At 37.2% G+C, this 26,401-nt stretch overlaps 1 protein-coding gene across 1 annotated transcript in view; it reads right to left on the reverse strand.

Moving 5' to 3' along the window:
• Window positions 1-26,401, reverse strand: part of STK31 (serine/threonine kinase 31) — a 58,484-nt gene that overhangs the window by 20,510 nt on the left and 11,573 nt on the right. Inside the window, exons 6-20 of the mRNA XM_045827040.1 lie at window positions 25,707-26,062; window positions 23,779-23,953; window positions 22,314-22,429; window positions 20,730-20,889; window positions 17,396-17,518; window positions 12,781-12,960; window positions 11,023-11,139; window positions 9,674-9,793; window positions 7,344-7,475; window positions 5,995-6,096; window positions 3,757-3,837; window positions 2,031-2,156; window positions 1,285-1,410; window positions 1,021-1,107; window positions 186-335 (exon numbers count right to left, since the gene is read on the reverse strand). Of these exons, the coding sequence (XP_045682996.1) occupies window positions 186-335; window positions 1,021-1,107; window positions 1,285-1,410; window positions 2,031-2,156; window positions 3,757-3,837; window positions 5,995-6,096; window positions 7,344-7,475; window positions 9,674-9,793; window positions 11,023-11,139; window positions 12,781-12,960; window positions 17,396-17,518; window positions 20,730-20,889; window positions 22,314-22,429; window positions 23,779-23,953; window positions 25,707-26,062 (2,151 nt within the window). The remainder of the gene's footprint in view (window positions 1-185; window positions 336-1,020; window positions 1,108-1,284; window positions 1,411-2,030; window positions 2,157-3,756; window positions 3,838-5,994; window positions 6,097-7,343; window positions 7,476-9,673; window positions 9,794-11,022; window positions 11,140-12,780; window positions 12,961-17,395; window positions 17,519-20,729; window positions 20,890-22,313; window positions 22,430-23,778; window positions 23,954-25,706; window positions 26,063-26,401) is intronic.

The following is a 26,401-nucleotide window of genomic DNA, read 5'->3' on the forward strand; positions in this document are numbered from 1 at the left end:
TGCAAAAATTTAGAAACTCCTGTTCCAACACCCAGCTGATGCCAGCAAATTGCTTACACTACATGACACACCCTAAACTGAAGGCGATTTTGTAATAAATTACCGTATCGTGTACAAGTGCTGAAATACTGCCTAATAATATTAAAGGATGTCTAGAACCCACTTGCAAAATCATGACACTTTACCACAGATTTGGTGAAGTCAAAGTCTCCAACAATCCCTCGCTCGCGGTTTAAGGCAAACACGTTGTTCTGATGAAGCGCTCCGTGAACGATGTCGGCCTCGTGCAACGTGTGCAAGCCCCGGGCAACCCCCTTCATGACCTTCAAGGCCTCCTGCAGACAAGGGCACACAGAAGAGGTCAGGAGGTAGGCAGCTCACTCTCATACATGAAACTTTCCTAATTAAAAGAGTTTTCCAGAAGTGAGTAGGGCTTCCTCCAAATATACCTTTCATAAGAGTAAGAACACAGCATAGAGAAAAAATGAAGGCCAGAAGCCCTGGTTATGTAACTGGTGACTATATATATATATATATATATATATATAAATCATATATAAATCATATATAAATCATATCTATAATATATAAATAAATCATATATAAAAACAAATATATGATTTAAAGATATCAATCTCTAAGAAGACTTAGATTACAAATAATGACCATATGAAGCATCTAGGAAAAGAAGAGATTGAAATAATGTTTCTGGGTAGGAAAAATCAGGGTGTCCTTTATTGGTATTAACTGATTCAAATTTATGATGAAATTGGGTCTTTTTGGTATCAAGTCCCAACTCTGCCACTGGCTAAGGGACCCTGGGCAAGTCACTTAATCTCTGTGAGCCTCATTGTTCTCATCTGTGTGTAATGGGATAACTCCTATCATAGGGCTGATGTGACAAACAGAGTTACAAAAGTTAAAATTTTACACAGTATAAAGTATGTAGGATGCCCTTAATAAATATTAGGTGTTATTTTCTCCTTCAACATATCCATGGAAATAGTTTTTTAAACTTACCTCCGACGTTAGAGGCACACTGGCTTGAATAGCACCTAGGCTTGCCCTAGGGTAATACGGGACCATCAAATAAGCCATAGGATCGGACTAAGCAGCAAAACAGAGAATGAGACTCAACATAAGAAATTCTTCAATATATTTTAACTATACATTGATTATACAAGATAACTGTTATTTTAAAAGCAATAAATTTCTCTATATATTGAATCTGAAATTTGTTTTAAATGAGATGTTTTCTGCAAAAGACTAGCAGAAGAACTTTACCTTACACAGAAATAGGAATATCAACGGCAGTAACCCAGACTCTTCTTTGGCTTCTCTGCAAGCTCTGTGATAGGCGGCTGCTCTCTGAATCACCCTGGCTTCCGTGTCAACATCCACAGAATAGCCCTTGCACCAGAAACAGAGCAGCACTGGTGATTCCAAGGCAAAAAACCCCACTGGAGTAATACAATACGTCATTCCAACTTAAACATGATGATTTTTGTACAAGTTAAATTAAATCTAATTTTATTTTAAAACTTTGTAAGTATCTTTTCTATATGCTTTGTATGCTACAATTTAGCAAGGAAAGAACAATTCTACCTGTGGCTTAATATACATTCCACAATGCATAGCCACCAAGGCCACAGTTAATTACTCTGTTATGATGATGACAGTTTCCCAGATCAATGAAAAGAAGAAATCAAAGAACGGAAGACTGAGTTGGCAAAAAAAAAAAAGAGTAAAATTTCAAAGAGAAATGTAAGAAAAACAAGAATTATAAAAGGCTACTGGATAGAATGCAGTTAAGAGAAATTCTTCTGAAAAAGAAAAGCAAGTACATCCTATTAAAGAACATATATTACTTAGGGAAACTTTCAATTCAAAATTAGTTCTGTCAATAATCATCAAGCTAGTCAACTCATATAATTTAGAAAACAAAGAGTGGGTTTTTACTTGCCTAAAAAGTAACACCACCACTCCCCTTTACATTTGAGTCTCCCATAGTCAGAAGAACTTAAACTTACCTTTAAAAGAATCATCTGCCCATTAACCTCAGAACATACCAAAGGACGCTTGCTGCTAAGTTCTTTCATGGGCTCGGCGTCAAGAAGATCCCGCTCCAAGCTCATTGTAAAAAGACCACCCGAGTTCTAGACACAAGTTTTTGTTGCAGTAAGAATCCAAACAATTCCAGCACTTTTAAATCATCAGCACAACTAGTTACTTGCTATTAACTGAATTGGACATGATCAACCCTACTAGAGAAGCCAACATAATAAAAATATTTAAAGTTTCATATTTTTTTCTAGTTCCTAGCTCTTGAACTACAACCCAAAGTGTTATCATCATACACTCAACTGCTGCTACAGTTCCAGAACAGACTCCGAAGAGGACTGGGGTTAACCAGACATGCTTCTAAGGAACCCTGGTGTTTCCTTGTGAAACTTCTTACGTTTCCTAAAAATATTAAAATGATGATAAAAAAGAAGGCTGTAGAATGGGAATAAGAAGTCTAAAAATTATGACTACTGTGAAGTAATTCTAATACCCCTGCATCTATTTGAAGTAGAATCCTCAAGAGTGAAAATGGCTTTCAAATATTTTAATTCTACTAGATAGTTCTGCTACATTTAAAGAGAAATAATTTTTTCCACCAAAACCTGAATATCAACTATTTAGATCAAGCTAAGTTTCACCATGGTGTAGTTTTAGTGACAGGGGTTGTACAATTGTTTTGGGGTTTTTTCTTTAAAGTGTTGTCAATACAAGCAAGTCATCCACAACCTATAACTGATTCATGGGGTTTCCTAAGAGTACATCACAGTTAAATATCTAAAAATAATTAAAGACGTCCATAGGCCATGACTCAAACCTTTCATAATCTTCCACAATAAAATAGGCCGGCATATTTCTTTGAATTAATTTTCAAGTCCTATACGGCATCACATACTCACTGACCCATCCTATGTGGGAAGTCTCTAAGGTAGTTAAATAAATGCAAGGACTAAATCCTAGACTATTTTAAAGTCTAGTCTGAAAAGATTTTACAGTAATTTCTTTAACAGCTCTAGGGACTTTAATTTTCACATTTATGAGTTCACAAGTCTACATGAATATCCCTTTCTGTCCCATATTTAAGATATTATGATGGAATTGATGTCAATCTTAAAGAATAAATAGTGTATCTAGCCACCCTTCCCCATAAGGCAACAGAAAACACAGAGCTAAGAGAGTCTGCCCTGGCAGCCAGAGCCTACCAATCCTGCTCCACACTGCCCTTCTGTCTAACACCCTGGCCTCCCAGGCTTTGAATCCTGCCTGCCCAGAAATCTATACCCACATCAACCTTTCTACCTTAACTGACTTCTCTAGAATTTTTCCAATCTGCTTTAACATAAAAGGTACACTCTGCATACATTCCTCATGACTAGCAGTGTCCTGCTTTTATTCTAACTCTTGGAACAGCAGCTAAAACTGCTTACAATTTCAAAAAACCAAACACCTATAATGCAAATAAGTGAATGGGCGTGAGGGGGAGAAGACAAAGGGAAATATGCAAATATAAGAATTAAAATACAGTGTGCCAGCATTAAAGACAGTTTTGAGAAAATGTCTAATAATGCCCAGAAACTATTCATCAGAAACGTTTTTATAGTAAGGATATTATCAATTTAACACTGACACACAATTGTATCATCCGTTTTTAACACTCTCTGCAGAGTGGTAATTGTCAGGAGAGACAAAGCTTACCATGTACTTATGCAATCCTATTTCAGGATAAAGCAGAGGCAGCTCAGGGAACCATTTCTGTACCAAGCTATTCAGCTTCTCCTAAATTTAAAACACAGATATATTCAATTGTGACATGTTGGTCTTCAGGAAAAAATAACACACCAGTATCTTCCTTATTATCTACCTAACAAGATGTATAATCTAACAAAATATATGACCTAAGATATACACTGATTTTGCCTTCTACAACAAAAATAAGTAGCAAACGAAAACCAAGAGTCATCTTAGATCTAAATACCATCTAACTAACAGAAGAAAAACTTAATTACCAATTTTAGGCTTGGTATACATATATAGGCACAAAATCATCTTTTTTATTCCTCACAAAATCTTGCCTAAGGTCAAATTCTGCACTCACTTCAAAGCTAAAATGGAAGAGTGTGATGATAGACCCATTTAAATTGTGAAATTGTCATTATTCTCAAAAAGAATCCAGTGACATGTTTAAAATGATTACTATTTCATTTAGGAGGAAAAACACATAAAAGTCCAAAAGAAAAAAACCACATAGCTCTATAAAAGCCACTTGGAAGCACACGTGAAAACTGAGGGTCCACAGAAAGTCATCTATCACACGTTTATTAAGGGAAACTTCTAGCCATCTGTCAAGTCACTGGGAGACAGCTACTTTATTCCAGGGCAACAATGAAGGACACAGTCCTGTGAGTTTGCTAAATGAAACATAACCTCAAAACATCCACTATTTTCATGGTATTTTTATTTTTCAAAGCACCACTCTTAACTGGCTTGGCTAAAAGGCTCCTATGGTTTTTTTTCCATAAAATAAGAGACACATTCTTCATTTTTTCCAATAACTTTATTAACTTAGATATTTTGAGTATTTCAGCTATCTCTTGCATGGTAGAACACTGATTGTTCTCAATTAATGTCTCCATTTGATTGTTATCAACTTCAGCTGGTCTACCCGACTGTGAAGCATTGTCCAGCGAGACATCTCCAGCATGAAACTTGGCAAACCATTTTTGACACGTTCAATCAGGCCCAGCACCTTCTCCGTACACTGCACAAATCTTTTTGTGTGTGTTTGTTACATCTTTACCTTTCTTGAAATAATAAAGCATAATAAGCTGAGAATGTTGTGTATTTTCTTCCATCTTCAATATTAAAATGGCTACACAAAAATTCGCCAGTTTTTCCCTGGCTGGTGTGGCTCAGGGGATTGACTACTGGCCTGCAAACCAAAAGGTCGCTAGTTTGATTCCCAGTCAGGGCACATGCCTGGGTTGTGGGCCAGGACCCCAGTAGGGGGCACACAAGAGGCAACCACACATTGATGTTTCTTTCCGTCTCTTCCTTTCCCCTCTCTCTAAAAATAAACAAATAAAACCTTAAAAAATTAAAAATAAAAAATTCACCAGTTTTGATCAGTTTATTTTTAAATGTATGTTGCTATGACAGGTGTCACAAAACAATCTTAACAAAATTGTTTCAAATGAAGTTATAGACAACTAAGTACTACTATAGCCATCTTAGAGAAAAAAACAAATCAATTTTTTTTTGGCCAACCCAATACCTCTTTCAGATAACATCCCTGAAACATAAAATACAACACTGCTTCCATTTTAAAGAGAAAACATGCTGGCTGACTCTCCCAATGTCACAAAAACTAGAGGTACACTGGAGACTTCCGAAATGCAAATGCTCCCCAAAACCAGGTGTTGTGATTTGATGCTATCATGGTAGCATTATGCCAAAATGATACTCATATAAATTTTAATAAAGGAGAAACTCTTCAGGCTTTCTGTTAAACCAAATATAAGCAGTATACAAAGTATGTTTATGCTATAATCTTGATGCTTATAAAAATAAGCAGAAAAAGATGAAAGAGAAGTTCATGTCAAAAATTAAATGATTACTACTGTTACCCGGAGTAGGAAAATTACAGATGATGATTTTTCTTCTTTATAATTTGGCGTAATTTCCACATTTGATACAATAGTTATAAATTATTTTATCATCAGAAATTAATTTCTAACTTTACATAAATATTACTATTTACATAAATATTACTATTTATGTAAAGTTAGCATATGTTGGCTATATGCCATACTATGCCAACATAACTATGCCAATATAATCTCTATCCTTGTGATTATGGTCCACTTCATAAAATGGATATATTAATTCAATTTCTAGTACATCCTAATTCAAAACTTCAAAGAATCAAATACTTACATATTCCTCCTGCTCACGATAAATTTCCTGAAAGACACTATTGCGCAATTGAGTTATTTCTTGTTTTATTTTCTCAATTTCAGATCCATCAAGGTCATCAGACTTTAATCAGAAAGAAAATAAGTGACCTTATATGTTGTTGAAGTAGCCTGAAAATAAGTCTTCCTAGTAAGAACCGATTCGACTCCCACAGCAAATCACTGTCTGATTTCTACGTATTGTTCTGTACCTAGCACCTAATAAACTCTCCTGACATTTGTTGAATTAATATTCATCAGCTTATTCTAACACTAACTTTCCAAAACCTACAACAAGGAATTATAAAAAATAAAGACAGAAAATCAATTACATAGATTTTTCTCGTCTCTTAATTTGCTGTAGAATTTATCTACAATGAAGATGACCAACTGCCATCACAAAGTAAATGTCAAGAAGAGACACCAGAATACAATTACATTCTTTGGAACTGTTTTCTACAAGATATTTTGTTTTTAAAAAATGAAGGTGTAGCATGTCTACTGGAGGAAAGATAATGTAGGACTCACAAAGACTCCAGGTATAATAAAGATGCCACCTTTAAAGGTACAGGTTTTCAAAGTTAAATGTATTTCTCCAAAAGTTAAAAAAATTAAACTAAAAAAGGTACCATCCCTCACAGCCCAGAATACAATAAAACTGGAAAATCTTAAATCACTATGTTAGTTCTACTGAAGTGCTCCAAAGAGAAACAGAGCTAATTCAAGTTGGATTAAGACATAATATAAATTCCCTTTTGTACATAAATTGAATTCTCAAAGGAACACTAAGAATCTCTAAATTTCACAAAGTTTCAAGCCTAACAAAGGAAGTTACTGCACATTAGAATGTCTTAATTGTTCTAGTTCTGGCATCATATAAAAACAACTTAAAATATTTACAAGAAATAGTATGTTCAGCCATTAAAAAGAAATAAACAAAAGACACCATGATTTTAAAAATACTTTATAACAAAATTCTACCTTTGCGGAAACATCCTATCACCCTGCATGTAGTAGGCTTGTATTATAATAGACATTATGTAACAGTCCAAATGAAAAGACTTTTTCAAAGTATTCAAAAATATTTATGTTTCTGAAAGCTGAGGCAGCCATGTAAACTGTTTTTAAAGAACATTTAGTGGCATAGGAAAATTTTTACAATATTAATGTAATAATTTTATTTACATACATGAAAGAAAAAAGACAAAATATATAAAACAAAATATGAACAATGGTTCTATTTTAAAGGGTGTATCCATATATTACTTTCATGAAGCAGAGCCCCAGTGAAGTGAGGTACACAAAGAGTTTAAGAATCAACTGTTTGCTTACTTCTTCCAAATTATTCTTTTCAACCAATTTCCATCTCAGTCGAGCTTTTAAGCTTTTCAGTGTCTTTTTAATGGCCAACAGATGATCCAGATTGGGGGTCTTATTTAAACATTCGATAATCTGCTTCTTGAACTGAGTAAGAGAAAGAGTTATTACATTTTTAAAACAGACAACAAGGTCACTTATTAACCATTTATTATTTATCTATTAAGGTTCAACTAGTATTTGGAAAATTCAGGTTGAAAGAGGAAAGTCTACAATTTTCAACAAGATCATTCTACCACTTGATTTCTTAATTATTCATATTTCTATTTAGAAGACTATCTGTTCCAGTAATCAAAGTAGCAAACAAAGGTAAAAAAAATATCTCAAGGTGATACATACAGTAAGCCATACTCTGCTAGAGAGGATGCAAATCGGAATTTCTAGTGAGGATGTGAATTAAAATTACCTTTCTCAAAAGTAGTTTGATAGCATGAATCAAGTTTTAAAAATGTTTCTTCCTTTTGACTTATTAATAATTTTTAAGGAAGCTATCTGGGGAAACAGACATATACAATTATGTACAAAGATTATGTACAGTATTATGATGGTAAAAAAAATTGGAACTAACCTTAATGTCTAATGTAGAGGAAAGGGTAAGTAACATACATCTATACGAGGGATGATGTTTTAGTCACTCAAAATTTCTTACATCGGAAAATGTTCATAACACACCATTAAACAAAGAAAACATTTTCAAAACAGTTTACAAAATTATGTAACGTCCACACACACACAAGGTGCCAAACAAAAAGGAGTCACAGACCCACCGAATTTTACTGCCCTTGACCTCACCGCACTTCGCAGTTCCTGAGTCTGTTACAAACTGGAGGGTGTGGCCACCCTGCATCGAGCAAGTCTACCAGCACAGATTTTCCAACAGCATTTGCTCATTCCACATCTTTGTGTCACATTTTGGTAATTCTCACACTGTTTCAAACTTCTTCATTGTTATTATATTTGCTATGGTGATCTGTGACCAGTGATCTTTGACATTACCACTGTAACTGTTTTGGAGGAGCCACAAACCACACCCATACAAGACAGCAAAAGTAACCGATAAATGTGTGTGTTCTCACTGCTCCACCACCGAGCCATTCCTCCATCTCTCTCCTCCTCTTTGGGCCTCCCTATTTCCTGGGACACACCAATAATGAAATCAGGCCAATTAACAAGCCCACAATGGCCTCTGACTGTTCAAGTGACAGGAAGAGTCACATCTCTCACGTAAAAGCTAGAAATGACCCAGCTTAGTGAAGAACTATCGAAAGCTGAGATAGGCTAGAAGCTAGGCATCTTGCGTCAGTGAGCCATGTTGCGAATGCAAAAGAAAACTTCTAAATTAAGAGTGCTACTCCAGTGACACACCAATGATATGAAAGCAAAACAGCATTATTGCTAATGTGGAAAAAGTTTGGTGGTCTCAATAGAAGATCAAACTAGTCACATTTCCTTAAGCCAAAACCGAAACGGGAGCAAGGCCCGACCCTAACCCTCTTAAATTCTATCAAGGCTGAGAAATGTGAGAAAGCTGCAGGGTGAATTTAATTATACAAGAAGGAACCCCCACAAAAAACAACACAGAATTATCTTCTGGAAAGCAGGCAGCTTGTAGTACAGACCTCCCCCACTATGTGAGTGTTCTAGGAACCTATCTGTATCAGTGTACCAGCTGGCGTTGTTGTGAGAGGCTGCATTCAACTTCAGTGAATTTTTTTTGAAGACTCCTTCAGAGGGTTTGCCTGTTTCATGACAGGTGGTTTATGAGCGCACCTGCCCACATAGCACTGCGTGTTCAGTAGCAGTTTTTGACCAAAAATGGCATGACTCCCGCATCCTACCCTCCCTATTCACCCAACTTGCTCCAAGTGACTTCTTTCTCATTTCCCCAGATGAAAAAAGTCATCAAAGAAACACATTTGTCAATGTGAAAGAGGTGAAACAAAAATGGCAAAAGCACTAAAAGGCATCAAAATTGACACATTCAAAAACTTTTGAGCAGTGGAAAAAAGTCTCAATAGGTGTACTGCATCAAAATGGAGAGTACTCTGAAGGTGACTGAAATTTCAACATGTAAGAATAAATACACATTTTTTAGAACTAAATTCCATTGCGGGTGGGGGAGGGGGGTCTGACCTCATATACCAGCTAACAATGGCTGTGGTGCTTTGCTAACAGAATAAATAATTTACCTACACACTGAGTATTAAACTACTCAAGAAAAGTTGAAGTATAAAAAAATATAAAGCATCAGTATGTAAGACAAATAAAATAAAGAACAATCCAACCTCAATACTGCTCTTGTACTTGGATTGTACTGTGGCAATAAGCCTTTCCTCTGAATGGATCTTTTGTAGCACTTGACTATATGTATTTAAAATGATCTCCTTGTCTGCATCACCTTGCTCCTAAATGAAATCACACACATGGAATTATAGACAAGGAATATTCACAATAGTTACAACTTTCAATAACAATGGATAAACTTCAAAAGAATGCCTTTAATACATTTCTATATCCATTTAAAAATATTTCTTAAACACGGATCTTTTTCTGTACAGGAGAAAGACCGGTATCAAAGATGTTCCCGGGGGCAGTTTACTCCCGGCACATTGTTCTTCGCAGAGCTGTCTGGAGTGGAGGGGATCGAGACGCTGCAGTGCTAAAGTGGGGACTAAACAATACACATGCAGAATGCAAACACTTAAACCTATTTTTAGAAGCCATCTACAAACAACCACTTTTAAAATCAAGTCTGACAGCCCTGGCCACTGTGGCTCAGTTGGTTGGAGCATCATCCCGTAAACCAAAAAGTCACAGGTTCAATACCCAATCAGGGCACAGGCCTGGGTTGTGGGTTTGCTCCCCAGTCGGGGCACATGTGAGAGGCAACCAATTGATGTTTCTCTCCCTCCCTTCCCCCCTAAATACATTAATTAATTAAATTAAAAATCAATGAGTATGTCCTCAGGTGAGGATAAAAAAAATAAAAAATGAAAATCAAGTCTGACAAAACTATCTAAATAAGGACTAATTGGTAATAAGGGAATACAATAATGGTACATATTTTTAAAACCAATCTAAATAAAATCACAAAAGGTAAAATGAAGAACATTACCACTGAGACTTTACTAAGCAACTGAAAAGCTGAAAAAAGAGTCTCAGTAAGCAATATTAACATTACAAAATACTCTTTTGAAGAACTACACTAATTTTTAACTTGACATAGCAACAGAGAATATACACAATAGAGAAATGAAGCCACTAATCAACCTTGTGTATCTGCCTCCAAAACTCTCGAAGATTTTATTTCAAATCTTCATAAATTCTAGGAGTCTTTTCTCCCTGGGTAATGAACTATAGAATCAAATGACACAGAAAGCTGACACACTTAGATTAACAGCTTTCCTAGAATTATACATTAGATTTTCTTTTTTTTTTTAATGTGAAATGTTCCATTAAAATGAAAATACCACCCTGTGGAAGAATGAGGTTTTGCTTTGTATTTGGATTAGAACTTGACAGTATTACTATTCCAAATAAGTCTCTAAGAGAAAAGCTAAAACCAGTCTTGATACTAACTAGCAACGAAAACCATACTGCTTCAAAGGAAGCAATGATAAATATCAATACTCACAATCAGAGATATCTCCAGCTCTTTGCAGACACTTGACTCAGTCTTCTCTAGGATTTCATCAATATTATCAATTGTGTCTTCAGAAGTCAGTGAATCTTCCACAGATAGATCAAAAGCCTCATTTGCAAAAATAAAAGCATGAAGTATCTCATTTAATTATTTCGATTAGTATTGTGTCCTTATAACTGGAGCAGAGCATTAGCCTCTGCATTGAGCAATGTGGGGGAAATAAGGATACACAAGAATGATAAAGTACTACCTTCATATAAGTTATGCACCAGGAAAAAAAAGATGCAGACTCATCACATACCCCTCCTCCCCCCAGAAACAGACTTTTTAAATGTAGTTAGTGGTTAACAAAAATGAGAAAACAATACACAGAAAAAAATATGGAAAAAAAAAGAAAAAACAGCCTTAGCTGGTGTGGTTCAGTGGATTGAGCACTGGCCTGTAAACCAAAGGGTTGTTGGTTCAATTCCCAGTCAGGGCACATGCCTGGGTTGTGGGCCAGGTCCCCAGCAGGGAGCACATGAGAGGTAACCACACACTGATGTTTCTCTTCCTCTCTTTCTCCCTCCCTTCCCATGTCTCTAAAAATAAATACACAAAATCTTTTTTAAAAAAAGAAAGAAAGATAGAGAAAAAAGACAAAAAGAAGACCAAGATGTTTTCGGGGAACAGTAAAAGAAGCAGTCAGAGTAAAAACTGGTGAAGAACCTTAAATGCCCAGGTGGCAAGCTTAAATCTAAAAGGTGTTAGGCAGGCAATGTTATCTCTTGAACAAGGAAAGAATATGATTATACTCAGTATTTACTGATGACTTAGTAGTATTTAGGAATCTGGAGATTAAAGACTAACCCCAAATGGTTCCAGTTCGTTAGGAAAACAAGGCATTTTCTATCAGGAAATAAACTTTAAAATAAAATGCTAAACAGAATAAAATCAGGAGCCCAAGTTATAATACAGAAAATAGAAAGTAGATTTTTTCCCCCCAAAACAAAGCCAGAAATTTGTATTTGGAAGTCATTCCCACAGATAAGATAAATGATCCCATGGGTGTCCTGACCCTTGCTAAGGAAGTTGTAAAGCAAACAAAAGAACAGAGAATCAATAACAAAATCTGGCTAAAATTTAATTAGAGTTCTGAGTACATTATACAGACTCATATGCTCCACCCCTTTTGGAAAATTAGATGCTGCTTTTTATAATAATGAATAACAACTAAAAAGAATGATACACAAAACATCTTTTCTAATATCTAATATCAACTGAAACTAATATTCTCCACTTATTTTAGATATCTTTAAGATATTCAAGATGCCTAAAATTCAAAAGACTTGAACAATGCCAATTAACATAGTATTTTAAGCCTGACCAGTTAGCCAACTGATGTTAAAACATGTCTTCCTCAAAAAGAAAAAAAAGAGGAACACTCTCCTATCCTCTACAGCACATGCACTTTTACATACCCTTATCTTTACACCATCGCTGCAAGATACGCAGGACGTCCAGTAAGCCCGAGGGGTGCTGCCTCACACCTCCTGCTGGGTTGGAGCTGGTTTCACGCGTGTCCCACGCAGAGGCCACCAGCACGCCAGTCCCTCATTCCTCCATCCCCGCACACACATTCTCATCCACATTCGTTCTCATTCTCACTCTTCCTCCACCCTGTTCTCTCTCAGAAAAGAGGTAAATTATGTTGGGGAAAAAACTTGTTTTAACTCCCCGGTTTGTGCAGCTGGCAACAGCTGTCCCTACCTTTAAGGAGCTCTGGAACCATTCCACCAGACGGCGCAGAGAAGCCTCCGTCTCGCTTCTGACACTGGTGAACTCTTCCCTCTTATCACACTTCCAGTCGTGAAACTTTTTCAGTATTTCTTCAGAACTTGTCCCTTCGTTTGCCTGTCCATAGACTGCTTCTAGAGAGGCTGACAAATCCTGAAGAGACAGACTTCTGTTTATTAAAGTTCATTAACTTCCTATTAGGGTTCAAGCACTGTATTAGAACCTGACAGACAGAAAAGTAGCATGCTGAATTCCTATCCTTGAGAATTCTATAAATAAAATAGAATAATTAGACAGGCATAAAAACATAAAACCACCTAAAAGCTGATTTCTTTGGATTCTAATAGTAAAGGTTAATTAAGTGAATTAAGGTTACATACAAGTAGAAAGCTTTATATTCTTAGGTCTTTAGAGTTAAGTAGAAAGGCCCCTCTCTTCTCTAACTTCAAATCAGAATCACTAGTGTTTCATCCTGACATGGAAGTTTCTAAGTCCTACTGCTTAATAAAAATAAACCACACACCAAAATACACAAATAATTCCAATCAAGAGAAGACACTAAACATACATATGTACTTAAAAGCATTTTTTAAAGGACTGGAAAAGACAAGAGAACCTGCTGGACCTTTCAAGGAATTAAACTCTAGAAATGTCATAGACACAAGAGGAAAACTCGATTCCAAAATTTTTTATCACAAAACTCTGAAAAGCCCTCCGAAAGGCAGAGGATAGTTTAACACAAAACAAACAGTCTGCAAGTGGGAGAAGGCCTGTCCCACTTATGGGAAAAGAGAACTTTCTTCGGATGCCCTTCCCTCTCCCCGCCAGTGGGCAGGAAAGCAGCTGTACAAGCAAGAGGCAATGGGTTTATTACACTAGCAGAGTATGGGAACCCAGACAAGGCAAAACTGATCACCAGTACAGAAGAGGTGTCCAATCCCTAAGCATTCTCTTTCATTCCTTTTCCTCTGAACACCGGACAGCATTTACACCGCAAGGCAGCCCCTGGGAAAGAGCCACGGCCAGAGCAGAGGAACTGGGAGGCCCACTGGAGAGTAAGATCATGGAGAAGAGAAGCCAACGGGAAGCAGAGCCCAGACCTCAACCCTAGAGGCTGAGCAACAGCTCCACCCTACTCCTAAACCCACCTGAAGCCTCTGAAGTTATGGTCCAAGCTCTCACCCTTCCCTGGGCTCCTCTCCGCACTATCCCATACCCACACAGTAGCGCGGGACTAAGACAGCTTATTGTTCTCCAAGGGGACACGAGCCCTTGAGGGGTGGTACAGGGAAGGATGAAAGTTGTAACTAGTATAAACACTCTGAAAGAAATATTACAAACTAAGCCACCTTATAAAAAGGAAGCAAAATCAGTGGCCCAGATAATAACATTAACTCAAAATATGCATAACAAATATTCTCAACAAAAACAAAGAATCTTGGAAACACAAAGCAAAACCAAGTAGTTATAAATAATAACCCACTGAAGTTATATGGTCTGAAAGAAATGATGTCTGAGATAAAGAACGCAGTGGATTGGCTAAACAGCAGAAGGGATCAGCTACAGAACCAATTAGTGAGCTAGACAGTTAAGTCAAGGGTCCCTTCAAAAAGACAAGAAAGAGATCAAAAGAGAAAAAATCAATAAATAATTAAAAATGTAGAGGATGGAAATTTAAGCATCCACTAACAAAAGTCTCAGAATGAGAAAAAATCAATAAATGGGATGGGAGGGGAAATGGGAGGCAGCATCCTAAATCATTATTAAATATTTCCTGGAGTTAAAGAAAGATATTAAAATCTCAGACTGAACTAACTCAGATTAAATATAAACGTAAATATGTTTGAGTGCAATTAAGGAACAAAGTCAAGAGAAAATGTTAAACTTCCAGGAGCAAAAAAAGATCACAGAAGAACAAAAATCACGCTGATATCAACAACTATGGAAACAATAAGACAAGGGAGTATAATTGTGAAGAAAAAATGGCCTTTGGACCTATACTTTATAGCCAACTCAACAACTGTTTAAAGTCTTAAATGCACACAATTGTCTAAATCATTTTCAGTAAGCTATCCTGAGACACCTGAGACGTGCAGTAACTCCAGTCAACCACACAAAGAGCTCTTTGAAAGCTCTCAAACAAAATACTCCAATACATAGAAAAACCAAAGGACATCCAGCAACTCATGAAGAAAGAATGAGAAAATAACTCCAGAGTTTGTTATGTAATTGAGTGAGCACATATAACATCCATAACAATCTGTGATTAAAATCCTACACAACAACTTTGGTTGTTTGGTTAGCTGACTTTTGGAACGGGAATACAGAAAAGGAAGACATACCAAAGACACGTGAGAATGTTCTGCGATACCAGGGGTAGGAGGCAGAATGGAAGAAAAAAGAACCCATAAGAAACAGAAACACAAAACGGAACACATATGAATGACACACGGACAACTGTGTGGGGACTGCCTGAGGGAGCGGGGGGCTGGGCAGAGGAAGGCAGAACAGAAAAAAGAAATTGGGACAACTATAATAGAATAACAAAAAATTGTAAAAAGAAACACACAATGATCACAGAATTAAGTTCTAACAAAAGACTAATTATAAACATATAAATTAAGTTACCCATTAAGAGACAGATTTATAGGTTGGATTTTTTAAAATTAATCTATTAGTATGTTGCCTAAGACATTTAAAAGAAAGAGGGGGAAGATATGTAAAGCAGATATTAACCAAAAAGACAGGTAAAAAAGAAACTTTAAAAGGAAAAAAGGTTGTATCCCAAAGCACCTTAAGGAAAAATAAGGTCACACAGTAGTTAAAAAGAAAACACTGTTTAAAATACATAACAATCATGAATACATTAACACTCACGAATACAGCATTAAAATATTTTGAACAATTTAAAGAATTACAATATAAGAAAATACATTAATGATAACATATAACAAAAATATCCCAGAACTGATAAACTGATCAGGCCAAAAACTAAGCAAAGATACAAAAGATGAAAGCTTAAAATAATTGCTATCTATCAGGGACTGAAACCAAGAAAACCTAGAATATACTTTCTTTTTGAACTTATTAAGGAGCAGAAAATCAACCATGTATTATAAGCCACAAAAGAAGTCTGAATAAATGCTGAGGAAATCAGAAATCATGAAATTTAATTTCTTTGGCTGACCTTCGTTACTGAAGTTCTATTTCTTAATTACTTGAATATAAATAAAAATCAAACTATTTCTCAGCAAAACAAACAGAAGTTTAAGGAATATTCTTGTGATCTAGGGGAACAGTAGAAAGACAAACCAGATATAAGAAAAAGTCTTTTTAAGATCAAATGTTAAAAAGAAAAGAGCTTTGAAGATGATCTTCGTTGCAGACCCTTACCTATGTCTACTGACAGTTCATGGGAAGAAATAAACCCTCACAGGGCAAAGCAGACGTCACACTGCAGACCACTGCCCTTTCACAGGCAAGGCACACTCCCCCGTTCTGGAAGAACTTACACTACTTAATGCAATTCCACCTAAGAAAATGTTTCAGCCAGGGCTCCAATGGTTCCTGAACCACACACAGGACTGCCAAAATGACATCTTCATCCAGGCGAACAGGAAGACACAGTGCCCAGTCCCTGAATATTCTTTTCTCCAGCTCTTTAGAAAGCTCCCTCTCTGGAGCCCAAAACAAGACAAGGAGACCAGCTAATATAGCTACTACTTAACTTGGGACTAACTGCACTGACCAAAGCAGCAGAAGTTCAAAGATATATAAAAGGTAGAAGGAACACAAGAAGGTTGTTTTCCAATGATACAACCACGCACAGAGCTTAAAGAGTATCAACAGAAAACTGAGAACTAAAAGAGTTCAGCAGAGTTTGCCAAAGGGACATCAATATATAAAAATCAGTATTTGTATAAACCGTCAAAAATAACTAGAAAATGGAAAGTAAGGTAATATTCACAGAAACAAGCAGAAATATCTTGGAGTTAAAAAAGACACATGAGGCCTTTTAGAGAAAAATTTTACACATCATTAAAGGACATTAAAAAAGATCTGCATGAGTGAAGAAAAATATTACGCCAATAGGTGGAATGATTAACGGTCATGCGCCTTCACTCCAAATCGTGGTCATGGCTGAGAGGGTGGGACAGGGCTGAAAACAAGGCGCCACAGCACACAGCCATCGTGCTCCACCCCTGAGCACGGACGTTAACAGTCCTGTAAGCCAAGGGTCAGGGTCCCTCTCTCTAAGTGGATGTTCTGCTGGAATGCACCGAGCAACAGGGGCTCCCGTGCCCGTTACTGCTCCTGTCTCCCCGTGAGTGCTGCTCTGCAAGCATGACCAGCTCACCCTGTTTGCAGGACAGACACATATAACGACATAAACATGTTAAATACATTCATTCGTATGATATTTTAATTCGATTACGAAGAAATGAGAATTCAACAGAGAAGAAAAACGTTTGCAGCCATCAGTACTAGCTGAAGTCTCAAGGAAAATGCTAATTTCACCTCTCAAATGATAAATATGTATATTTCGTGTGTAACGTAATGTATATTTAATATCTTTTTAAACTCCAACCTGCAGTGCCTTCAAGCGTTTGCTGAGAGGTAACTCGTCCACCTCCAGAATGAAAACGTCTGCCGCGGTGCACAGCTGCTGCTGCACTTCATCCCTTCTGGCGATCAAAGCGCCCCCTTCGCTCTGGGGCAGGAGGAAAACGTAATAGCCATCGTTAATGAATACATCCGGCGTTTTCTTACACACTGGCCTACAAAAAAAACAATCTCCTAAAAACAGTAAAATTTAGCATTACATTCTCCAAACATAGTCGCCTTTAGGACAAACACCTTCCTCCTTAGATCAACAAACAGTTCCGTTCCCTTATTTATAGAAATAAGACAGTTACATTCAGCAATCCTGCTCTGCTAATGATCCTTTTCTTCCCATTATTTCTGCAACAATGAAATTTTTGTTTTTCTTAAGAAAATTATACAAGTTCCTATTATTAATTACATACTGCCTCCTTCCTATTCCCATACCATCCTCAATTCCTTCTCTACTTATCCTTCAAGATTCAGTCAGTCTCTACCAGGATAAAACCTCCAACTTGCCCAAGAGGCTATATTTGGAAGTAGGTATGTGAGAGACACCCAAGAACCCTATGCATCCATTACCTCTGTTACTGTCCTTGTGAACCTGCACTGGTGCTAGCTATTTATGTATCCCTCCCATCACCAAGGCACATGACAGGGATCGTGTCTTAACAAATGTGTGTTTCTACAGTAAGGGAAATAAAATGTCAACTCTGAGTGGCAATTACGACTATAGTCAATAATCACTCTTCAGCTATTGAATGAACTTTAGAACAATGAAGCCTAAAAGTCAGTCCTAAAACATCAGCAGTAGCAAAAACAAATATTTGTTTAAAAAAGAAACAAAAAAACAAAAACACCTTTGTTCTACTGAAATTCCAAGTCCTGGAGCTCCATTCAGCCCTCCCCCCGTCATGAATCACTTTTCCTCTGCTCCAGCCACAAAAACAAAATGAAAAAAAGTATTTTTTCATCTGATTACATGAAATACATTATGAAATATTTTAATTTGGGCAGTATGATTTCAATGGAAAGAGAACAAACCTTGCAATCAACCATATACAGGCTCAAATTCCTTATTAACATTTAGAACTAAGTAATCTTGAGCAACTTCCTTAATCCCTGGGAAGCTTCAATTTCCTCATTTATAAAATAGGAGAAAAATGCCTATTTCAAAAGTTAGTGTAAGAGAAGAGGGTAAAGGGGAGACTTGAGTTGGGGTGGTGAACATACAATACAATATACAGATGTATTATGAGGAGGGACCCAAAAAAACTAGAATTTATTTATAAAAAATTGTGTATTCATTCTTACATGTTTAAACTTCAGTCACCTTCAAAGTACTCTCCATCTGATGCAGTACACCTATCAAGACGTTTTTCCACTGCTCAAAACAGTTTTTGAACGCCTCGATTTTGATGCCTTTTAGTGCTTCTGCCTTTTTTTGTTTCACCTCTTCCACATTTACAAACATTTCTCTTTGAAGATTTCTTTCATCCAGGGAAACAAAAAAAGTCACTTGGGGCAAGCCAGGTGGATAGGGAGGGTGAGACAAGGAGGTCATGACGTTTTAGTCAAAAACTGCTGAACGCTCAGCGTGATGTGGGCAGGTGCACTCATAAATCACCCGTCATGAAACTGGCAAGTGCAGAGTCTTCAAGAAAAATTCACTGGAGCCAAACATGCCCTCTCACCACGCCAGCTGGTGCACTGATGCAGACGGGTTCCTAGAACACTCACCTAGCAGGGGGAGCCTGGACTCCAAGGGGCCACCCTCCAGAACATAATTCCAGTTTTTTGCGGGGGTCCCCCCTCCTATAGAATTGTACACCTGAAACCTATATAATTTTATTAACCAATGTCATCCCAATAAATTCAATTTTTAACAAAAATAAAACAGTATAAGAAAAAGTTTACAAAGTACTTGTAACACTGCTGTGTTTCATAGAGATTCAAAAATTATTACTTATTACTTTTTTCATCCCATAATGAGAAGTAGCCAATTACAGGCTCACAGGCAGGCAATAGGCTAACAACCGCTGGGATGAGAGTGTGGTGTGAGGGGCTGGGCGTGGAGTGGGAGGGGTGAGGGAGTGAAAGAGTAAAAGCTCATGGACACAGACAGCAGTGTGGGGATTACCAGGGGCAGGAAGAAGGGGAAGGCGGAGGAGGGTCGAGGGGGATAACTGGTGATGGATAGAGACATGACTTGGGGTGATGAACACACAACACAGTGTACAGATGATGTAGAATTGTGCACCTGAAACCTGTATAATTTTGTTGACCAGTTTCACCTCAATAAATTCAATAAAAGGAAAAAAAGAAGTGCAGTTAGGCTTTAATACATAAATTAACCCAAATCTAACCTTTTTCCAAATTAAACATCCCTGTCATTTCCAGTTATCCTGTTCACTCTGTTCATCCAGAGCCAGTTAGGTTGCCGACTGACCGACCTAGGTATGAACAGGTACGACTGCACTTTCGGAGTACAATCCCCAAAGGCAGGAACCACCAATACTTCAAGATTGGCCAGTTCCAAACCCAAGTATAGATAGAGCCCACACACACTGTGGAAAGGTATGACTGTTGGGCCAAATATCTTCACGTAAAAAAAAAAAAAAAGAGTTGCTTAACAATAAAGAAAACTGCAAGAGGAACTAAATGTAGTAGGACCTACACTAATAAAGAATGCACATGAAATATTCCATTCTTCACACTCCTCCCCTACCCACAGACAACCACCTCTCAACAAGTGGCTATGGCAGCCTCTAATGGTGAAGCAGAGTCCAGAGCGGCAGCATAACCCCACCACGCAGACCAGCAGACAAGCTCCCATCAGCAGGCGTGGGAGCCACCCCAGCTTCGAAGCCTCACGTCCCTCAGTCTCCACATCTCTCACAGGCACAGCTTCCCGGGTCCCTCACCGGCTATGCCCTGTTGCAAGAGTTCTACCAAGTATTTGTAGTTTATAGCTCCTCCTAGTCCAGACACGATTTACCAAGCAGGGTTTTGCCTAGTGACAATGTTGCCTAGCAACATGACAAATATAATTTTAACAAATTACCAAGGGAACAGAGAGAGGGAATTATGCAAAGGTCAAATTCTCTTGCAAAAGAGGAAAAGATTTTGTTAACCCTTTATACACAATCACTATTTCCTATTTCTTGTACAAACAATAAAAGGAATCAAATTATGAATATAAATACACTATAAAAATTAAGATTTCATGCAAAGTATCATTCATCAGAGCATCCACAGTCCTGCTTTCTCAAAAGATACTTCATGCTCAACCAGAAATCATAATAAAAAAATTAACCCACCACATTTTGACAAGTTTTAATCTTCTCCTGAGCCAGATTATATTCTGCCCAAATTATCTCTAATTCATTCAAAGAAGCTGGGATAGTAAAATACTCTTCATCCAACACTTGTATAGCATCTGAAAGGTCATTTCCAAAACGAACACTGATGTTAACATGCCTGTTAAAAAAAAAATAGAAAAAAGGAAAAGGTCAAGAAATTTTTAAGCTGCTATGAGAAAACATGCTGCATAAATAGTAATAGTCTCAAGTTACTCTTTACAAAACTACTAAGAGGTACTTTTTAAAACTTTATATAAAATCATAAATAACTTTGACACAAACTTGTAATTAAAACATATCTGAGAAAAATAAGTATTTTTTAAAACCTTTAAAAAAGGACCTCAAAAGTCTGCAGAATTTAAGTGATACCATCAGAGCTTCAATTCTGGTCTGCAATTAGACTTGTAAATATCTTCTTCCAAATTTTACACTTCGTTAACCTTTCTTACCAAGACTGCAGGCACATAGCCCATGTACGCTAATAAGCAGACTAGCATTTGGAGAATTTTAAGAAAGAAATTTTAAAGGAAAAGCAATCAGAGAGGCAGGCCACTGACAACACTAGCAAGGCCCATCCCCATTCTTCTCTCTGACTTCCCGCTAGACTGCCACCTTCTGAGCAGTTCCTCGTCCCTTCAGACGCGGACTGAAATACACTGGTTTTGGTCCAACGTGTTTCACAGCTTTGCCAGTGCAACCACTTAAATTTTGGTAGTGCATCACAGGTGGATTAGCCTCTAGAGGGACCAAAATACACAGACTATTTAGACATATATAAACCAGATGCCCATTGATGGATTTACTTCTGGAGAATATAACTTTTCACTGGACAAAAGAACAACGTGCAGTATTCATTCAGGGCGACTTCTCAGTGTTCCAAAGCACGTGAGACAATGAATTACTGGTTTACATTCGTGTGTAGCATGAAAAGGGAGCTAGGATGTTTGGAGAACTATTTTTTCCACATTCTAGAAAAGTAGAACAAATTATTCCTAACCAATAATAAAGTGATACTCTATTAAGATAAAATACCCACATAATTCATATACAAAGTCTGAGAAATGCTGAATAAACTCTACACAAGACTTGCTAATCAATCCCTTTTCTTCGGACTCATGATGACCACTTTTCTTCTGATTCTATGCAGACTACTTTTTTCTTTCTTTGGACAGAGTGTAAGTGATTTAGATTACTAAAATCTTTAGTTTCTGCACAGGCCTGAAAATAACATTAAACAAAACAACTGGACATAGTAGTTTCCCATGTGTTGACTTTTTAATTGCGCTCTGGTAGATGACTTTGGGACCATGTAACTCTTGCAGTAACAACGTAACACTGACAAAAAACACTACAGTTTGACAGTGTTATGCTGTTACTCCCTGATTCTCAAGAAAGAAAGTATATACTGAAAAGTAAGTATTTTTAGTTTCTTTCTAAGTCATAAAAATACAAAGATTAAATTTCGAAGCAAAAAAAATGGTGGCATGCAATTTAAACAGAGCACCAAATAATTATCATTCTCAAAAATATGGTCTTACCTACCTAATTGCTTTCAATCTTTCAACCTTAGCTGCCAGATTTTTCATTCGGGTGCCTACACGAGTCTTCAGAGTGCTTTCTAAACGTTTGGTCAAATCCATGATAGCTGCTTTCTCTTGCTGAAACAAAGAGCAAGCACACCCTAGTGAGACCCATATAGACTGTATTTCTACTGTTATTTAAGTGGCTTTTTAAAAATAATTAAAATTTTAAAGGTTAAGAAATGTTAGGCCACAGGATAACACACACTGATTTTCCTACTAGCTGGGACCTGAAAAAGATAATCTCTCCCAGTCTTCTGCCTTCACACAGATTAGACTCATATTTCATCTTAATAAGAAGCCAAAGAAACAAAATTTCATATGCTGTGTATCTTAACACTTAGATTTTAAAAAGCTTAGACAACTATGCAACTTATAAGAAACACTTATTGTGTATAAAGAGACAGATACAAATTAAAATGGAAAAAATACACCATGCAAATATGGCTTTATTACTATCAGGCAACATGGACTTCAGCACAGAGAGCACTCCAGGTGAAAAATGGGATATTTCATCAAGATAAATGAGTCAATTCATCAAGAAGATACAATAATTCTAAGTGTATGAACCTAATAACAAATATTAAAAATCACAAAGTAAAATCTAACTAAACAAAATGAAGAACCAGACAAAACCACAACAATATTTGGAGATTTCAACACTCCTTGTTCAGTAACGAATGGAACAAGTGAACAGAAAATCCATCGGATACAAAAGACTTGGACAACACTATCAACCAATTCAACCCAACTAACATTTATAAAACACTCCACCCAACAAATATAGAATACACATTATTTTTTAAAGTACATGGAACATTTGCAAAGACAAACCATAAGCTGGGTAATAAAACATAAGAAAATCTCCTTTAAAAGAACTGAAACCAGCCCTGTCTGGTGTGGCTCAGAGGATTGAGCACTGGCCTGCAAACTGAAAGGTCACCAGTTCAATTCCCAGTCAGGGCACATGCCTGGGTTGTGGGCCAGGTCCCTGTTGTGGGGCATGAGAGAGGTAATCGATGTTTCTCTCACACATGGGTGTTTCTCTCCCTCTCTTCTTCCCTCCCTTCCCCTCTCTCTAAAACTAAATAAATAAAATCTTTTCAAAAAACTGAGTGAAGGATTAATTGTTCAATTCTCTCTCTTTTTGGAATATTTGAAAATTTCCATAGTTAAAAGTTTTTGAAAGAACATAAGAGGAAATGTAAATGAAAAATTATTAATGTTTTAACAATGAAATCCAAAGATGATTAGTTTGGAGTGTAAAAAAGTCATCTATAAACAATGTAAAGTAAGGAGGAGAGAAGGACAGAGATGGGGAGGAAGGGAAGGAGAGGAGAAGTAACAGAGCATTTAGCAAGCGTAGATGAAGACACGGATTCCCCAGCTGGTCACTCTTTCCCTCACAGCCACTGAGCACACCATACCTGCAGTTCCTGGGTGGTCTGTTCTACTTTCCACTCTAACGCAGTGTAACTTTCGAGAAGAACCTCCTTCTCTGTTTTAAGCTTTTCATTCTCTTCAATCAGTTTCTGGTCCTGCTTAATTTTTGCCAGGCTGACATTAGATCCTAAATTAAAGTCACCGATAGCCAAACATTCCCTGTTAAAAACAAATTCACTCATTTTAAAACCAAACTGTAGAAGGCTGACAGAGGTCAGACATCTAAACTATTGTTGTAGGCTTTTTATACCATAATATATCTTAAAGTTAATTTTGGAAACTAAGCTAAAACCTTTACATCCTTCAACACTAAAACATATTTTAAGGCAAACTAGATTTTATAACGGAAGTCATTACTTTGGAAACAATGCTTCCAACTCTCAAGAAAATATATTCCAACTTCCTCTAAGCAATGTCCACTCCAGCAATCCAGTAAGAAGCACTCTGCATCGGTTTCTCCCACTCCCCCCTCCCCACCGCCACTGGTCCATCTGACAGTTCAGTTCCGAGGCACTCATAAAATCCCAGCAGCTCCATCACCTAACGCATGGCCTCACGACCTGAGTCACAACATAGAATGGTCTGGGACTTGTGAACATCAAACGTGGCTTTCTGCTTCAATTTATGGTTCAATTATCTAAAAACTGAACTTCTTTTGTAATAATCAAATTCCATCACAATAAGTTTTCACAGGAATAACAAAGAGCCTCTCGTTTAATAAAAAAGGCAATTTCCTGAAAACTCATTAGAATATTTCTAAAACCGCAGGAAAAACTTCAAAGCTTATTTGAAATTCCAGCTCTCCCTGAATAATTCAGATTTCGGGGTAGATTCTATTTTTGATAAATGTATTCAAGAGAGCTGGCACGCTTATGACTCAGCATCCACTTCTGGGTATATAAACCCAAAACGCTAACCTAAAGACTTTATGCACCCCTATGTTCACTGCAGCGGTATTTACAACAGCCAAAATATGGGAGCAACCCAGTGCCCATCAACAGAAGGGCAGAGTTTTTAAAAATATTATACTGTTATTCTATTATAGTTATCCCAATATTTCCCCCTTTGCCCTCCTCTGCCCAGCAGAAGAGTAGATTGTAAAAGCTGTGGTACATATACACAATGCAACATTACTCAATCATAAAAAAGAATGAAATTTTACCACCTGCGACAGCATGGATGGACCTAGAGGGTATTACGCTGAGTAAAATAAGTCAGTCAAAGAAAAACAAGTACCATGTGATTTCCCTTACATATGGAATCTAAAGAACAAAATCTGTAGCAACAACTGATTCTAAAGAACACACTAAATGAACAAACAAAACTGAAACAGATTCACAGATACAGAGAACAGACTGATGGATGCCAGAGCGGGCGGGGGTGGGGGGTTAGGGGGCTGATAAAAAAAGGTGAAGGGATTAGGAAGTACGGACTGGTAGTTACAAAATAGTCATGTGGATGTGAAGTACAGCACAGGAAATATACTGGCTAATATTATATACAGTAACTATGCTTGGTGCCAGGTGGAAATATCGGGGGGGCACTGTAAGACTGCCTAACCATGCTGTACACCTGAAACTAATACAAAATAATGTTGAATGTCAAGTGTAAGTGAAAAAAATTTTTAAGGATTTTTAAAACAGAATTGCCATGAAGAGTTGGTATATGAACTTTAAACAATTCAGGAATGATTTTTCTTTCAAAATGGCTTTTAATGAAAGCATTTCTACTAAAGATTTCTACTAAAGAAGAGGGTAATAATACATGTTTGAGAAAACCAGAAATAAAATAATTAGTATCATTCCTCAAAAATCACTGACATAGCTGAGGACCCCCAAAACATCAGCCCATGACAAGGGCTCCGACCCTGAGTTAAAAATAGGTAAGACTAAACACCCCACCACAGACTTACTTTGGAAATGTCACATGATTTCCTGCATCGTTTTCATCCTTTAAGTCAAGAGTCGGCCTCCCCCCTAGCCGCCCCTTGGGCCTGCTGAAGGATGGCTGATTGGACCTGTGCCCCCACAGCGGGATGGGGCCTTTGAGGTTCCTGAGAACGAGCTGACCAGGATCCGGTTTCTCCTCACAGGTGTTCGTGCTGGCAGTGAGTTTGCATTTTTCTGCAAACCCTTTCTTAGCCACCTCTTCCCCTATATCCACAGTGCCATACTCCGCCTGAGCAATAAGTGTTCCATCTTGATAGGTTGCTTTAATTCTCATTTTTATTTCCTTTTCAAAAATCAAGCTTCCCAAAAAGGTTCTGCCCTAAGAAAAACAGAGAAAAAAACATAAACCAGCCACATAAATGGGCTACCACATGTTTTTCTTCATTTACTTTGTTTCCACCCAGTTTTTCCAATGACTGTATTTATTTATTCTCAAATCTCTGTAGAAGTAGTCTTACCCTTGTTATGCAAATACACTTCTGCACGTGTAGGAATAGATTCCAATTACACACTTGGTGAGGTAGATCTAATACCTGTACAGACACCCATATTTAAATTTTTTTAAATACGTATCTATTGAATACCCTCAAATAATTTTTTAAACCAAGCAAACTATGTTGACCATTTTGGCCCCAACCAAATATAATGGTGTCTTCAG

This window comes from Phyllostomus hastatus, unplaced genomic scaffold (genome assembly GCF_019186645.2).
Source record: "Phyllostomus hastatus isolate PE091 unplaced genomic scaffold, TTU_PhHast_1.1 phas_scaffold_78, whole genome shotgun sequence".
Classification (NCBI taxonomy): Eukaryota; Metazoa; Chordata; class Mammalia; order Chiroptera; family Phyllostomidae; genus Phyllostomus; species Phyllostomus hastatus.